The 16,020-nt window shown below is 40.2% G+C and overlaps 3 protein-coding genes across 6 annotated transcripts in view; 2 read left to right on the top strand and 1 right to left on the bottom strand.

Moving 5' to 3' along the window:
* Positions 1-144: 144 nt before the first annotated feature.
* Positions 145-2,465, top strand: LOC118784846 (protein S100-A11-like). The gene is made up of 3 exons (XM_036539292.1): positions 145-255; positions 1,614-1,780; positions 1,886-2,465. Exons 1-3 carry the CDS (start codon positions 156-158, stop codon positions 2,036-2,038), a joined length of 420 nt encoding a protein of 139 aa, XP_036395185.1. The 5' UTR covers positions 145-155; the 3' UTR covers positions 2,039-2,465.
* Positions 2,466-4,801: 2,336 nt separating this feature from the next.
* LOC118784847 (protein S100-A11-like) overlaps positions 4,802-16,020 on the bottom strand; it is a 14,456-nt gene continuing 3,237 nt past the window's right edge. The window contains exons 1-3 of one of the 4 annotated variants that reach the window (XM_036539296.1): positions 6,725-6,775; positions 5,507-5,664; positions 4,804-5,031 (exon numbers count right to left, since the gene is read on the bottom strand). In XM_036539296.1, coding sequence (XP_036395189.1) covers positions 4,918-5,031; positions 5,507-5,638 — 246 coding nt within the window. In that variant the 5' untranslated portion in view covers positions 5,639-5,664; positions 6,725-6,775 and the 3' untranslated portion in view covers positions 4,804-4,917. Of the gene's footprint in view, positions 5,032-5,506; positions 5,665-6,724; positions 6,776-16,020 lie in introns of those variants that run through there. The other 3 variants (XM_036539293.1, XM_036539294.1, XM_036539295.1) reach the window with 3 other exon arrangements.
* On the top strand, positions 9,296-11,965 carry s100w (S100 calcium binding protein W). The gene is made up of 3 exons (XM_036539297.1): positions 9,296-9,391; positions 11,147-11,289; positions 11,686-11,965. The coding sequence occupies exons 2-3, from the start codon at positions 11,149-11,151 to the stop codon at positions 11,854-11,856; spliced, it is 312 nt and encodes a 103-aa protein (XP_036395190.1). The 5' UTR covers positions 9,296-9,391; positions 11,147-11,148; the 3' UTR covers positions 11,857-11,965.

Genomic DNA, 16,020 nt, shown 5'->3' with positions numbered 1-16,020 from the left:
TCTTTTTACGTTTATCGAATGTGATTATGTTGCAGCAAGTTCCGCATCACTTGTCTGATGGTCCAGTCAATCCCCGAGAGGATGTTACCCTGCCCCGCCCCCCTTCATCATACGCCCATCGACTTCTGAAACTTTCTTGAAATGGCGATAGGCGCATGCACGCGCACTGGGTGTTGCCTGCGTATAAATTCTCGTGCCGTTTCTCAGCTCCTCAACTTTCCGTTGCCCGTCATAACCGACTAGCCTTACTGTCTGGTAAGAATACCTTGTGCGATCATCTTGTTCAGCATATATGTCTGTGCATTTACGAATAGAAATGTTTCGGGGTAAATATTTTTACCAGCTCTAGCTACACTTTTTGAAGTACCCATGTAAGCGTAGATTGGACGATTTCATAAAACTAAAAGTTTTCACTTCTGGTGCTATGAGACATAACTAATAATACATCTTCTATCCGTGATCAGTGTCAAGTGTGTTAAGTAATCTACTTTTAAAAAAAAGTGTGTATATATATGTAGGAGCACTTGCTAGGTCTCAAGTAAAATGCTTATACAGAATGTAATTTATTGCACGAATTATTTGTTCATTGATGTATAACGTAGCTAACTCCCATTTTTGTATTTCTCCTTATACTGATGAAATATTTCAGTTGGGTTATTTGTGTACGAGCTAGATTTGTGTTTGGGTGCTTGTGGTGTGCAAGAATGTCTGCGTCCTTTTTCATTCTTTAGTTTATGCACAATTTCATTTGTTCCTCCTCGTCTTCCACCTTCATACTCCTCTCTTCAAACTTCCCTTCCGGTCTAGAACCATCTTAGTTTAGGGCTTACATAGTTGAAAATGCATGATCAGATTTAACAGCGGAGTCGTCAGGTGAAGAATTGCTGGTGAAAAGTTCGATGCGGTGAGCCTTAATTATTTTTGAGTCTCTGATTTACAGACTGTACATTTAAGTATGTTCAGATTTAAACGGTACATACCAAAGTATCAACACACAAAAGACTTAAAACGAGCTCAGTGTTTTGAACAGCATTAGTCATACTTGGGCGTTTCCTAACAACCTAATTTATATCCTGTTCAAATATCCACCCATTGCAGTTTGCTCCCTGTATCCATCTCGTCGTTGTCATCTGTCACTCCGCAGACCACACTTGCCCCACCCCCTGTCCTCACACTACCCTGAGGACAGAAGGAATGCTAGCATGTGAGCGAGGGAATAAACGATAAGGAATGGAAAGGGAGTGGCTGGGAAGGAAGTTTTTACAGTGAGAGAATGGCAAAGAATTTACAAAGGGGGCAAAAATCAAGCAATTTCCCAGCTTCCTTTGCTCTTGTAGTGTTTGTGAACCATTGACTATTAACCCAAGTTCTGTGTCTGTGTTAATGTCCTGTGTCCTTAAACTCCGTCACACTCTCTCTGCCACTACTGTGTCAACATTAACAGCTCAATATCAACTCGTATCGAATGAATTTTAAGACTCTTTCTGGGGGCCTGTCCTGGACTGTGGTAATACTGTTCGTGTGGGTGTGCTGTACCAGCTCTGTCAGTGTGTATAATGTGATGTGCTAACTTTATTTTTTACTGTCTTTCTCCGACTTTCTCCGTGGCTCAGTGTCCAGTTACCATTCTGCAGCCATGGCACCAACACATCTGGAGGCCATCGTCTTGTCTTTGGTCGGTATGTTCAAGCAGTATGCTTCCAAGGATGGGAAGGGTTCCACCCTCAGCCGCAGTGAGTTCAAACAGCTGATGGAAAAAGAGCTGTCCGGCTTCCTACAGGTTGAGTACTCTTCCTTCACACCCTCAGTTTCTCTCCCCCGCCCACCCAGCCACCCACTCACTCACTCACTCCCGCTCATTCTCTGCTCTTGTCCCCCACCCTAGAATCAGAAAGACCCTGCCGAGGTGGATAAAATCATGAAGTCCCTAGATGCCGACGGTGACGGGGAGCTGGACTTCATGGAGTTTTCCAGTCTGGTGATGGCGCTCTCCATGGTCTGCAATCAGGTCATCTCTGAACTGGAGACTAAAAAGTGAGGCGGGGGGGGGGCCAGAGAGAGTCCACCTTGTAAGAATCCCAATAAACACTGGCCATCCTCATCCCTTAATCCACTCTTCTGGTTTTCTATGCTTCTGTTTGTCTCTGTCTCTATGCACATCTATCCGTGTTCACATACGACGGGTGAAAATGGGGAGACTGGAGGAAATTTGAATTATTTCATTCATTGTTGAAATCGAGACTCCATTCATATGTCTCTTAGGAGTCTCTGTGTGCATGACTAATTTTAACTTTTGAAATCTGTTTTATTATTTGAAGAGAACCTGATGGTATGTTTACATATATCATGTCTTTCTGAGGTCCTCCTTTTGCTAAATCAGATGTGTGTACTCCCAATCTGAGATACAAACTGAAGTGTGTGTCTTGTTCAGTTTATCCAATTAAATTGCATTTGTTTGCTTAAGACACCTTGTCATACAAAGGCACAATTTCTGAAAACGGCTTTGTCTTGCACTATGTTCACTATCAAACAAATCACCCAGTTTTGTTACTAGACAGAATAAATTTTCAGATCTGAAGGAAAGCTAATGTATTTATTGGTGCCTCCCATCTAGTTTCAAAATGTTCACTTTAATCAAACTGCATTATGCAATTTAGTACTAGGTTGGTTGGAACTATAGGGATCACATTTTCTTGTGCAAACTTGTTCAGATTGTGTTAAAGAAAGGAGGCTCTTCCACCAGCTAAGACTCTACAAAAAAATCTACTGGACAGAAATGCATATAGTATTTTATTTTTATATATATACTATATATATTTACACTGAATAACAAACACGTGGAAGCATGACAAAGACTTTATACCAATGTCAATAGCTAAAAAAGACCTTTTCATAATCTGACACACAAATACAGCACCATCCAAAGGCCAATATTCTGTCATAATATAACCCTAAAATGATCCTATAATAATCTTTTGTACACAACTTGGAATGAATTACAAAATGTCTTTATCATTACATTTACATTACATTTAGTCATTTAGCATATCCAGAATGACTTACAAAAATGCATACAAGAAGGTTAGGCTAAGAGCAGAGATGCTACTAAATAAAATGTCACAATTCTATAGTAGGAGTCATTACACAACCTTTCACACTGTGTTAAGTGCTATGGTGCAAAAGGAAGTCTGAGGGTATGGCAAATGCAGTTGGGGGTATAGTATAAATGCTCAGACTGTTGGTTAGTTGAACCAAGATGCAGTTTTAACAGATGAGCTTTCAGTCAGTGGCAGAAGATGGTCAGTGACCTTGAAAAATGAGGGTGGTAAATATGAGCATTAGTAGGTGCCAGGGGGTGGATAACACAATGGAAACTGAAAAATGACTCATTTTGAAGAAACTAATTGCCACACTGTCTTTTATATTAATCCCAAATACCAATTACCAATATGATCTGCTTTAGAAGATATTTTAAAATCAACACTTTAATATACGAGTTTCTAAAGCACAGTTTCTAAAGATCTAACAGAGAGAGGGAAGACAGTTGGTGTAATGATGCATGAGTCACTGAAACAAAAGTGGAAGGGAGAAAGACTGTAGAAAATAATGATGGCATACAGGCAAACAACGAAAGCTGCATCAGGAAAGAGACACTGGTTGCAATCAAAGCTCTCCAACGGGATAGGATGGACACTTAACATGACAGTTGCTAAAAAACCACAAAGCACTGGCTTAAAAATTACCATAGTACTGAATATTTATTGTAGGACTGTCATTTGGCAACCACTTGTAACCAAGGCCAACACGCAACAATGCAGGAATGTATTATGGTCTGATGAGTCGTCTTGTACTCATTTTCCTACATCTGGACGGATTTATATTTGAAGAAGGCCAAAGGAAGACTTCAACACACACTGACTGTTCCCTACTGTTAAAATGGTGGATCTGTTATGGTAGGAACGACTGGTGTCATGGGAGTCATTGGGTCTGATTATTACTCTGCATGGTAGATGTCAAATGAAATAACTATTCAATATCCATGTAGCAGTGATGTCTAGTGCATTGACAAAGTGTTACACTTGATGTCACTAGATGTCAGAGGAAGTCTCAGCAATTTTTATTCCATCAATATGATTTTGATTGTCTTTGTGTTTCCCTCTGTGTTGCTTAATGTCTAATTGATTTATAAAAATAACTGCTATTGTTGTAGCTATAACACATATTGTAAAATAATTGCATAGCATGGAAATTGAACATAAATTATACAGTACAATCCTATGTGTAGGGAATGACAGGCAAGTTTTTGTAGGGTATATTCTGAACCTACAAAAAGTGGTTCTCCATTGTTTCTGTGAAGAAATGATGCAACTGATGTAAATGAGCTCAGAACAGCCCTATTAACTGCAAACATAGTTGTCATCAGCAAGATTTTAATGTGTTTACATTTAATCAATATGTATTTTATTAAATTCACTGGTAGAAACAAAAACTCTCTTTTGTCAAAGTATCATTAGCAGAATTATTTACAGCTGTAGTTTAGTCAATTTGGTAAACGTATGAATCCATGTGTCAGTAAAATGTTTTAGATAAAGATATTTTAAAAATGCATATTGATTTATATGGACATACTAATAGTGTTTGTAATAAGTTCTAGTTAAGTATAGCCACAAGCTACAATCTGCTATGAAAACCTCTGAACCAGACAAGGCAGGGCAAGGTACTCAAGGTACTGTATAGGCCGCTTAAAATGGCTGTTCCCAACTTCCAATTTAAGGGAATCAGCTAAAGAAAAGACATGCACAATAATGGATTTTGTTATTTGATTTTATTTGATTCAGCCACCATGAGTTTTCAGAACATGTGGTTTCTGATACGAGACAATCGTTTTGCCTCTCTCTCTCTCTCGCTCGCCTTCTCTCATGCTTTCTTAGCCATCATTCCAATGAGTGTGCCAAACTCCACAATGTCGATCTGTCCATCTTTGTTTGCATCCAGCCGCTTCATCAGCATGGGCAACTTCCCAGTACAGCCCTGAGAGAGGGAAAGAAAGGGGGAGAGAGGGAGTGAGAGTGGAGGATGTGGAGGCCAGGAGGAATGGCAAGAGAGATGGGGGAAAGTTAAGCAGACATGGAGCAGGCAGATATCGAGAGATGGATGAGGAAGGAAAGGGCACAAAGAGCAAACGAAAACAAATGAACATTTAAATGAATGCAAATGCGCTTTATTGCAATTTTACTTACATTGTCTGTTCCCTATGTCAACAAAATCAATGGACAATGATTCATTTAGAAGAGAGGAAACAAGCAACCATTCTTTCTTTAATAGGTGAAATAGTTTTTTCAAGAGAAATCATTAGATTCTTCAGTCTGAGGGTCCCTGTGTAAGTTACCACTGTATACGTATTGCATTCACATACAAGTGTGTAATGGGGCTTGATAGTTACGGGGCCCAGAATGTAGTGCAGCTCTTGTTGCAATGTGACTGTAATGGCGGTCACAGTGCTCACCCCAGCCTTGCTGCACTCCTCCTGCAGCAGCTTCTTCAGTTCGTCACAGCTCAGGGTCTCCTTCTTGTCATCACCGCCGGCGTACTTGCGGAAAACCTCCGCTATAGCCTTCACTGCTGTCTCCAAAGACATGGTGACACTGAGGGAGAGAGCTGGAACTGGACAAAAAGAAACTAGCCATCAAATTCTGGGGTTATCTGAAAGCTATCCATGAAACATAAATGTGTGAACATTGCACAAGAAAAAAGCTGCACCCACAGTGAGGTGTGGTGATTTTTTTTATTGTGTTATCTGTCATCATCTTGGTAGGAGTTGTTTGGCAACCGAAGTTCTGTTGTCATGAAAATGAAGCGTACTGCATTTGAATTTGGAATTTGCATTTCAGCATGAGAAGAATTTGAGAGCAAGCCAGAGAGAGTTGCTTTTATGTCCCGTTTACACAGAGCTCTCTGCAGTGCGCAAATGATAGAAAGCTTCAGATTACATTACATCACATCATTTAGCAGACGCTCTTACCCAGAGCGACTTCCAAATAAGTGCATCACTATGCAAAGAGTAGTTATCGCGAAGTATTACAAGAGGTTAGTAAGATACTGAGTTAAGTGCTAAACTAGTGTAGAGTGTTTTTTCTTTTCTTTTTTTTTTAGAAAATTGAAATAGATAGGATATATAAAGATGGATAGAGAGGAAGGCAGACTAGAGATACAGCTTTAAAAGATGAGTTTTCAACTTTCTCTTGAAGGCGCCCAGGGAGTCTATTGTATGAATCTCGACAGGAAGCTCATTCCACCAGTGTCGAGCCAGTACTGAGAAGAGGTGGGTTCTGGAGATGCTGCCCTTGTATTTCGGGACATAGAGGTGACCCGAGGTAGCAGAACGCAGCAAAATAAAACAGTACATTGTACTATACACCATGCTATACTCAATTACACTTTTCTGAACCATAATTCAGTGTACACAGTGGTAAACAGTTCTGACTACATGCCAAATCTTGCCACATTGCTTCGGATGCTCAGTTTTAAATATTGTTAGTTCAGGTGTACATTACACAAGTCTGTCCAAATATCAGCCTATCTTAAAGAAGTGTGCATTGTGGGTCCCTCAACCAAGGTAGCATTATGGCTAAATTAATTCAAAACATTCTACTGCCCCTTGTGGAAGTAAACAAACCAAAGGAAAGAAGCACAGTGCAGGCATTTAGAAAACTCCAAACTTTACCTGCTTAATTGGGTCTAGTCTTCAAGGAAACAAAAGTGTCTGCAGGTGAAATCGCAAGCATTTTCATCCATCCGACTGATAGCCCTTATATAAAGCAGTGACAATACATTCCTACTCCCACTGTGATGTCAAAATGACAATAACATTAAAAAAGTCAATAATGCAATGCTTTAGAGAGAATACAATACAGCAACCAGCTGAAATGACCCCTCCCTTAACGCCACTGGGCTCCACCTAATAGCCATGTAGTGCAATATTATCTCAGGCTTTTGTTTCTCAAAAGACAACATATTAAGCAATGAGTGTCATTATTCTATCCTTGCTTCAGGAATGTGAGCCACAGACACATATTAAAAGCTAGAGATGCATTGCTTGTCAGGTTTGACTGTACAAAGTGTGTCTGGGTAGGTGGAGACTCACCAAAAGGCTTTGTGCTGAGATAAATAGGAGTATTATGATAAGCACATGTAGTTCACATCTGTGTGGTAAATGCATGCATTTCCATGATCTCCATGATATATTCTGATACAAATGTTTGTCATGGCTTTAGGGTAACATGCTAAAAAGGCTATATTTTTCAGTGTAGTTTTCAACTTGGATGGGAACATGTTCACTGGAAGGTCTACAGGTCTATCCAGTGCACCTCAATGTAGAACTGCCTTTTATTTTTCTTTATGGCAGGGTCACGGTTTTGTTTTGCAAACAAAATATACAGGACACATATGTGGTTTACTTTTGCCATAGATTGGTTAACTATAGGGTGATGAAGAGCCTAGAATTATCATCATTATCACAATTATCATCATTATGATAATCAAAATAAATATCTAAAACAACCTGTTATGCAGCCCTGGGCAATATTTTAAATCTCTCCATTTAAGTAAGCTACCTTTTTTAGCTAATTTTTTTTTTTTTTTGAGTTAGCATTCGCTGCAATGATACAATGCACAGCACACATAGAAGCAGTTTCTACAAATACAGAGTAAAACATAGTGTGTAAAGAATATAGGCGGCACCCAGTAGAAGTATAAAATCCACCATTAGATCAGTTTTTTCCAAACCAACAGAATTGCATGTGCTTATGGTTAACGAATACAATTCATGCAGTAGGGAAGGAAAAGGAGATAATACATTGACACTAAATTCTACTTTTCGTTGGAAACTTCAGTTGCACCCGTGAAAATAACAACCGTGGATTCTTCTGAAAAAAATTCTTGAAGTCGTACTAGGATCCTAGACTGACAGACTGTCACAGACAGCAGGGCAGGGTGATTTGCGTGCGTGTGATGGAAAATTACCTGAACAGGTAGAACACCTCACATGCCAGAGATTGACCCAACTGCTTTGCATAATGCTGTACATTGCCTAATACAGGGACCGCCTGTTTGTCTGTCTCTATGGGCTTCACCTGGGTTATGCTAAACACCCAGTAAGGTATCAGGTCCACACCTGGATAATAGGTCGTGCATTCCCTTGTAACAGACGTTTGGTAATACCTCGTAACTCAAACACGTAGCCATAAATATGCCAAAAATCAGTTACTCTCTGTACTGTATTGTAGTCATAAAACTGATCAGCTCTTTGAAGAAATGCTAGCAGGTGCGCGCGCGCGCACACACACACACACACACACACGCATGCACACACACACACACACATTGTTGTATGAAAAATGTGCTCTCTTTGATCTTTTTAACTCTTTGAATAATAATAATAGTGGAGTGCATTTATATGGCACTCTTGTAGGATCTTAAAACACTCTGCAGAGAAGGGCAGGGTATTCCCCTTACTGAACTAAGGTATTTTTTTTTGGTGCAGAGGCAACATTACTCCTTACTGGCCTGCCAAAAACACTTTCAGTGGTAGATCTGAGTCCTACTTTCCAATTACTAACCAGGACCAGCTTTACTTTGTTTCAGCCGTCAGGCAGGAGGAAGTTGCAGGGTGGTATGGCTGATACCAGTTCTTGTTTTTGTTTCTTTTTTGTTTTTCTTTTCATTCAGGTTTGGACTGGAACAAGAAGAAAATATCCGGGCACTGTTCATTCAGCGCAAATGACACTGTTTTCTATCATTCAAGCTTAAAAACAATGCACAACATTTCATAAATGTGAATGTTCTTACATGGAAAGCCAGAAATGCCCACCATTGCATTCAGTTCAGAGTTAAAGAAAGCTGGAGAGCAAGCTGGAAACATTCATTACGTAACATTCCAGTCCTCTGAAAGAGAGTCGTTCTAACATGATATAAATAAGTACATGCTTCTAACTGTGATGACTCAAACGGCCCATTTTTAGCATAGCTCAGAGCTGTGTACAGAACCTACTAAACCAAACAAACTAAATTACATATACACTAAACTACTACACATAAAACAAACACACACACACAAACACACACCTAATTAAACAATCCAAAGATTAACACTCAACGGCACAGAGACAGACATTAGACAAGTTATTTGCTATTTTGATCATAGCCACTTGACAAGTCCAATAGGTTTGGGTGGAGCCTCAGTCATTCCCAGGGGTTGAGTCACTGTACGTCTCTGAGGAGTAAGGCACTGTAATTTATGCTTTAAAGGGGCTTCCCTGGGTACATCAACTTTTGTCTGAGAATAGGGGTTCAGAGTCAGCCAGCACAGTGCCAAGTCCTCTGCTTCTACACGGTAAGTGTGTGGGCCGTTTTTCTACAGCTGAGGACGGAGTGGATAGAGGCGGTGGGGGAATTTAGGAATGAGATTTAAGGTGGAGTTACTAGGTGTGTGTGTCCAGGTGTTGCAGGTTGGAAATTGAGAGGGAGTGTCTAAGGTAAGACAGAGATAAAGGATTTGAGGGGGTGTGATCTCACATTAAAGAAAGAGGAGATATTCATGTATAGAATTCATGAGAGAATTATTCATGTACAATGCTGGGTGGGTGTAAGACGTTACATGAAGACAGCATGTAAAGATAACAACAATAAAGTTCTCCAATTATATTGGATCATAGCACTTTACAATACAAATATACCCTTATACTGAAATAGAGGACTATTTTACAATAAACTGAAATTTACCATGCCATTTTATTTAAGTGCAGTACTATTTATCAATTCAAAATATTTCAATAATGTATTTGTTCATTGGTTAACTAATTATCCTCAGGCTTTTGCAATATAGTATACAGAAAAATGTAATCCATGATTATAAAGTACTTAAAGACGATGAGTACAAGATACAATGTTCATGTTATAATTACACAACTTACAATGGTCCTATAATGATTTTACTGCATATAATTCTACATGCATTGTAGGAATAAAACTTAATAGTTGGCAACTCATTCAGATCATGCTAATAAATATATTAGCAGTTACATTTAAATCACCTATTCCCTAGTGCTCAGATTGGACATCAAAAGTTAAAAAACTGGAAATGTACAGCCGTGTACAGCTTTTTTAAGTATACTGAAGATGCAGGAATAACTTTGGTTGCATAACATCAATAATGGTCCAGATATTACTAACTGACAGATGGTGTTGTAAAGATAACCCATCACTGCAGGTGCCAGCAAATCCTTTCAAATTGCACCCTGTAGTTCTTTATCGCCCACCAGGTCTCTGTGGAAGTTTGCTTGTTGAGATTGACTCCCTCCCCAGCTCCATCCCAGAAAAAGATTCCCCTATGATCTTTCTCAGGGATTTACATAACCCTCAGTTTTAAAGCTTCTTACGGCTACTTCACTCATTCAGCTTCACACTGGAGCAGTCCTCCCCTCAAATGAGGCTGGTATCATTGTATTCACTAGACACCGCATCTCAAGCTGTGTTGAAATTACCCCACTATTTTGTGTCCTTTTCATTCCCCCGTCTCACAGGGGACTACTACATGGGCATCACATTGGCACGAAGCTGCAGATTCATGATCTACAAGGTTTATAAAATCCAGCCCATTTTTTTACAACTAACTCAGCACAACTCTTGCCTCGGTATTCCCCAGACTAGATTATCATAATTGTCTCCTGGCTGCCCTTCCCGCAAGTGTTATCAGATCCCTTTAGCTGCTCCAGAATGCAGCTGCTCACCTGATTTATCCAAAGCCGCAATACTTTCATGTCACACCTCTCTTTACCTCTCCTTATCTCTCCACATTGGCACATCTGTGCAGCTAATTGCCTCCCTTTATTTGAATGTGCTTTTGAGTCACTCTGGATAAGACTGTCTGCCACATGACTGAATGTAATTGTAAACAACTGTGCAACCCACCTGTGTCTGTATGTTTATGTCTGTCTCTATTGAGAACACATGTGCATATGTCTGTTTATTTCCATGTTCTGTTAGGTATTGCACTGTTGTCTGTGTCTCTATGCCAGTGTGTAGTCTCTATATGCTGTATGCTAGTAATGTATCTCCATTCTTTTCCTTCTTGCCCGCGCTTTCTCAGACATGTCCAAGTTGGAGCGAAGTGTGGTGTCCCTGGTGGAACTCTTCGAGCAATACGCAGGGCAGGATGAACACAAGAACCAGCTGAGCGCTGCTGAGCTCAAACAGCTGCTGGAGAAGGAGCTGACCTGCCCGGAGTTCAAGGTAAGAGATAGACCACTGGAAACGGGGGATGGAAGTGCATGTGCGCGCCCAATGCATTCTGGGAGGGAAGATGGTTTGCAGGATTTTCCTACAGCCCCTATTGCACGGTGTCTTTGCCTTTGAGAGGAATTTTGTTATTTGTGTTTCATGATCTGTGAATCCAAAAGTGTTGGATTGCTGTAAATAGAGAGAGGATCAGTGAAAAATGAAGTCTGGAGGCCACTGCTGGAAAAGTGAGGTGAGAAGGGAAAGGCAATTAGGACAAGAGTAAGTCAGTCTAAGCGATTATGAGAACAGCAGTGGAACAGTAAGAAATAGGTAAAATTTGTATACCTGTGCTTTTTTTACTGTTTCATTCCTTTTTCCCCCCCTCTCACAATCTGTTTTACCCCATAGAAAAAGATTAACGCAGAGGAGGTACAGGAGGCCATGGAGATGCTGGACAAGAATCACGATGGAGAGATAAATTTCCGCGAGTTCTGCCAGTTTGTGGGAATGCTGGCTAAGGGATACTTCAAGCAGAAGAGGTGTGGCAAAAATGACAGAAGAAGAGAAGACAAGTCATAAAGGTTGTGGGCTCGTGTCTCAAATGCAGTCATGCCAAACAAGACACATGTATCTATGCATATAGACAGCACTGACACAAAAACACTACAAACACTCTGGACTGAGTCATATTTTGTTTCAGAAGCTCAAATAAAAAAAAATCCTTTTGATTATGAACTCATTTTTGTTCATTTTCTGATGTTAAAAGTACATTATTACATATGTATGCCTTGTACTGTATTACTGGTTATGTTATATTCAGGTGGACAAAGGCTATATATGTATATGATCGCACTTATCACCCTGTACTGAAGGGCAAAAGGGGGGTCTTATTGTGAAGGAGCGTATGGGGAGTTGCGGGGGGTTTCGGGTGGAAGAGAGTACTTGGCGGTGGTGATTAAAAAGTTTGTTGTCGTTAAACTTAAAAGGGGTGTTCTTTTTTGTCGTGTAACAGTTTTAGTCATGGGGAAATTATTTAGTCTTTAATTTTATCTCATGGTCAAAAATTGTGTCTGTTTTCTGGGCAATTGATATTTTTGAAGCAAAAAAGCCATTGATTTAACATGCAAGCCTTCCTACAGCTTCACACAGAAAACTAACTATGATGGGATGTCATACATGTTACTATAACTGGTCTAGAATACGCTTGATATATCAGTAACACTTAAGATAAACATCATTGAGCACAACTGATGTATCACTAAGTATGCAACTGTATATAAGGCAAATATCAGTGATCAATGACCGCACAAAATGATGTTATTTTCACGTGTATGTGTGTGTGTGTTCATACACATATATGTGTAATGTGTGGAATGATGACATTTCTCTGCTTTTATTTTTGATCCCAATCAATTTCATGCCACTGTTTCTAAGATCTGCGTTACATAATATCCCACCCTCTGCCTTGCACGTTCTTGTGCTATCCTCAATACACAGTGCTCTTGTGTTGGGAATCCCTTTCATAATACTGTATAAAAATAGTGAATCAGGCGTGTTGGACATATTCTCTGTATCAAAAGATCTTAATATAAAATTCAGATTTATCTGTGTGAATTTGTCATTCTTATATAATGCCTTAACTAATTATGTGGAGCCGCTGACTGGAATGTACAGTATGTTTCATTTGAAATTTGTCAACCCTGACCTGGCTGAAAGGGTCTTTAAAGCCTTCAGGGCTGTGAACAGAGAATGGTCAGCACTGATTTAGATCATTAGTCAGGATGGAAGGAGTGGTTTGTTCCATATCGTTTATTTTGTAATTCTCTGACTTTCCTGGAGAAAATACATCAGATCTCAAAGCACTAAATTTCAGGGTGTTCCAGAAACTTAATCATCTTTTATTTCAGCTCTGAATTACGAAGCATCTGCCTCCCTGGTATCACTTCCTCACGTTGCTCATTCACAGTGATACCTCAGCTGCACACGGCATCAAGAAATGCCTACAAGATATCAAGGTCAGTTTTATTAATGTGTCTGAATTCGTGTCGAAAAATTCAACCAAAATGTTAAAGGTATATAATGACATCCAAGGCTTGTTGCCAACACATCCCTGCGCAACATTTCACACACATTTTATTAAATAGTCCAACTAAACCATTAACAAAACTCACAGGTGGTAACATTACCAGTTAGATGTAATAATGGACATTAAAATCACAAACGTAAATAACAAACGTGAAGGAAACACAAAGCATACCAGGAACGCTCACTAACCAGAGGGGAGTGAACTGCAACAGTTGTGCAGCTAAAAGATTACATGCTAGTTGTTCCCAGCCAATCGAAGGCCAGCCAAGCCGCCCAGCACGGGGAGAAGCTCCCTATGGAAGTTTGCTCTGCCCACTTGCAGGGCAGACTCTGTCTTCTTGGCTGTTGGCACCTGTTTGTTGCCACTCATTACATCACATTTCGTTACAATCATTTGGCAGACGTTCTTATCCAGAGCAATTTCTGGCACAATAATACACCATGATACACTCATCAGTTATTTGTTTGAGGTATTTTCCTTGGGATTCTGGAATGCATTCTGGTTGGTTTCTTGGTATGCATATTTTGTGTGTTGCATTGTAGATTATATTGAATATTGTATGCTCAAAATCAAAAAAGGTGTAATGAATTCACCTTTCCAGTTAAGGTTGCCATATTAGGATGTTGAGCATATTAGGATACCAAGACTGTGACTTGCTGTCTATAAAGATCCTGAGGCAGTTATTGCGATAATTAGGAATGCTGAACTTGCATCCAGGCCAAACTCACAATTCTTTGTCGATATAGCCATAGAATCATCCCCAGTCTAACTGGCTTGTTAAACCCTTACCCCTCCGCCACAATTTAAATAGATCCAGTGTTCCACCACTGGCGAGCATGGGCTGGGCATCTGCTTCTCATTAGCTGTTGAGTCACCCTCTCTCTGTTAAGCACATTTGTGGAAGCCCATAAATGAAAGACACAACGTATCATGCAATTTGCACTTTAGTGCAATGATAAAGCCTCTTTATAATAACAGTATTAAATGTTCTGAGAGACTGTCTGTCTCCCCCCCTAAATTCTCTTATTGTATATCTCTCTGTCACACCATTATCATAATTTCTCTTTCATGCCCGCGGCACCTACGATACTAGAGCACCATGCCCCACTATGCTGCTCTACACACTGTAGTGTTCCAGCATTGGTGTATTGTATGTGCTGTATGATTTTATAATACACAAACTAAAGGCTCGCTGTTGTTGCCTCCTGCCTTCCATGTTGCTTTTTACTGAATGTTTTTCTCTTTCTGATTTGGTGTGTCTTTTATTATATTTGTCTTGCCCAACGTCCTTTACAGTTCATCCAGTCCAACCCCGCCCTGCATGGTTTCTCTCAAATCCCTTCATTTTCTCTCCTTTCTTTCTCTCTTTCATGACATTTTGTTCATTGTCTGCTCTGGGCATACTGACAGAGCACAATTGTCGGAAAAGCCACAGAAAGACGAGAGGGGGAGAGACAGAGAGAGAGAGAAGCAGGAAGCGTAAAAGAAAAAAGACAAAGATGATGGGAGTGGAGACAACCTCCCAGTCTTGTCTTTCCAGCCCTTTGTGAGAGAGGCAGAAAGACTTACTTTTGTAACTCTTGTAATGGAGGACGAAGTGAGAAAGAGATATTGATGGATCGGGGGGACGGAGAAAAAAGAGAGAAAGAGCAAGAGGGAAAGGAAGATGGTGAAGGGTGTGCCTTAAGGGGATTTCCTCTAATGTGGCAATATAGTGAGGCAGGCAGAATGTACTAATCATAGTGGGTGGCAACAATGCAGATAGGGCACAACGATAAAAACCTTCAGGAAGCAGATCTAGATGGGCAGAGAGGTAGACAGACAAAGAGGATAAAGGCAGAACTGCAGAAAGAGGGCAAGGCCATGCAGAGGCATGGGCGTTCCAGCGAGAGAAAGGGGGAGTAGCTGTGATTTTCCACTGTGAGACAAAGGAAACAGATGGAGTCACACACTGGAAACACACTGACTCACTGTGCAGCTTGTTTTCATACAACAAACACACACCCAGACTGCAGAGATTCCAGCGTTCACATAGACACCACTAGATACACACACAGTACATTTGTGTGAGACCTGGTGAGACCTGTGAGATCTGGTGAGATCCTGCCAGACACACACATAGGTACATACACAAGAAAAAACGCCTGTAAGGACAGTGATCCAGCTCCTATGCATGACTGACAAGAATGCCATCAGCAAACCAAAAAGAATATATACAGAGACCCAGTATGCATGCAGGCAGAACCGACAGCCATTTGCATGGATTCCCCTCTCCTATTTAATATGACTTGAAAACTTTCTAACTTTCTTTAAATATTATGCATGTACAGTATATCATATTTATGGGTCCTGTATGCTTCCATAAACACCCACTGCTTATATGGGTGAATTTAACAGCAATGTAGCTGTATACATTAATCTGTTTAGGGTGATTAATCTGTTTGTTTCGCTTTTTGTACTTCAAAGTCACACAGTATGCTGTGTGATGGTATGAAATTACATTGACACTATTTTGAACACTTTAGCTTCAGAAAGACTATCAAAGATTGCAATTGTTTTAGCAGAATTAAGACAAAAGATTGTGCAAGCAGGGGGCGGTGACCATTCTTTTGACAAACATGCATCGGTTGCCCAGAGTTTACACACTCCTCATTTCA

The sequence above is a fragment of the Megalops cyprinoides genome, chromosome 10, assembly GCF_013368585.1.
Source record: "Megalops cyprinoides isolate fMegCyp1 chromosome 10, fMegCyp1.pri, whole genome shotgun sequence".
Lineage (NCBI taxonomy): Eukaryota > Metazoa > Chordata > Actinopteri > Elopiformes > Megalopidae > Megalops > Megalops cyprinoides.
Note: the sequence above shows the minus strand (reverse complement) of the source record. Positions and strands in the feature narration are given on the sequence as shown.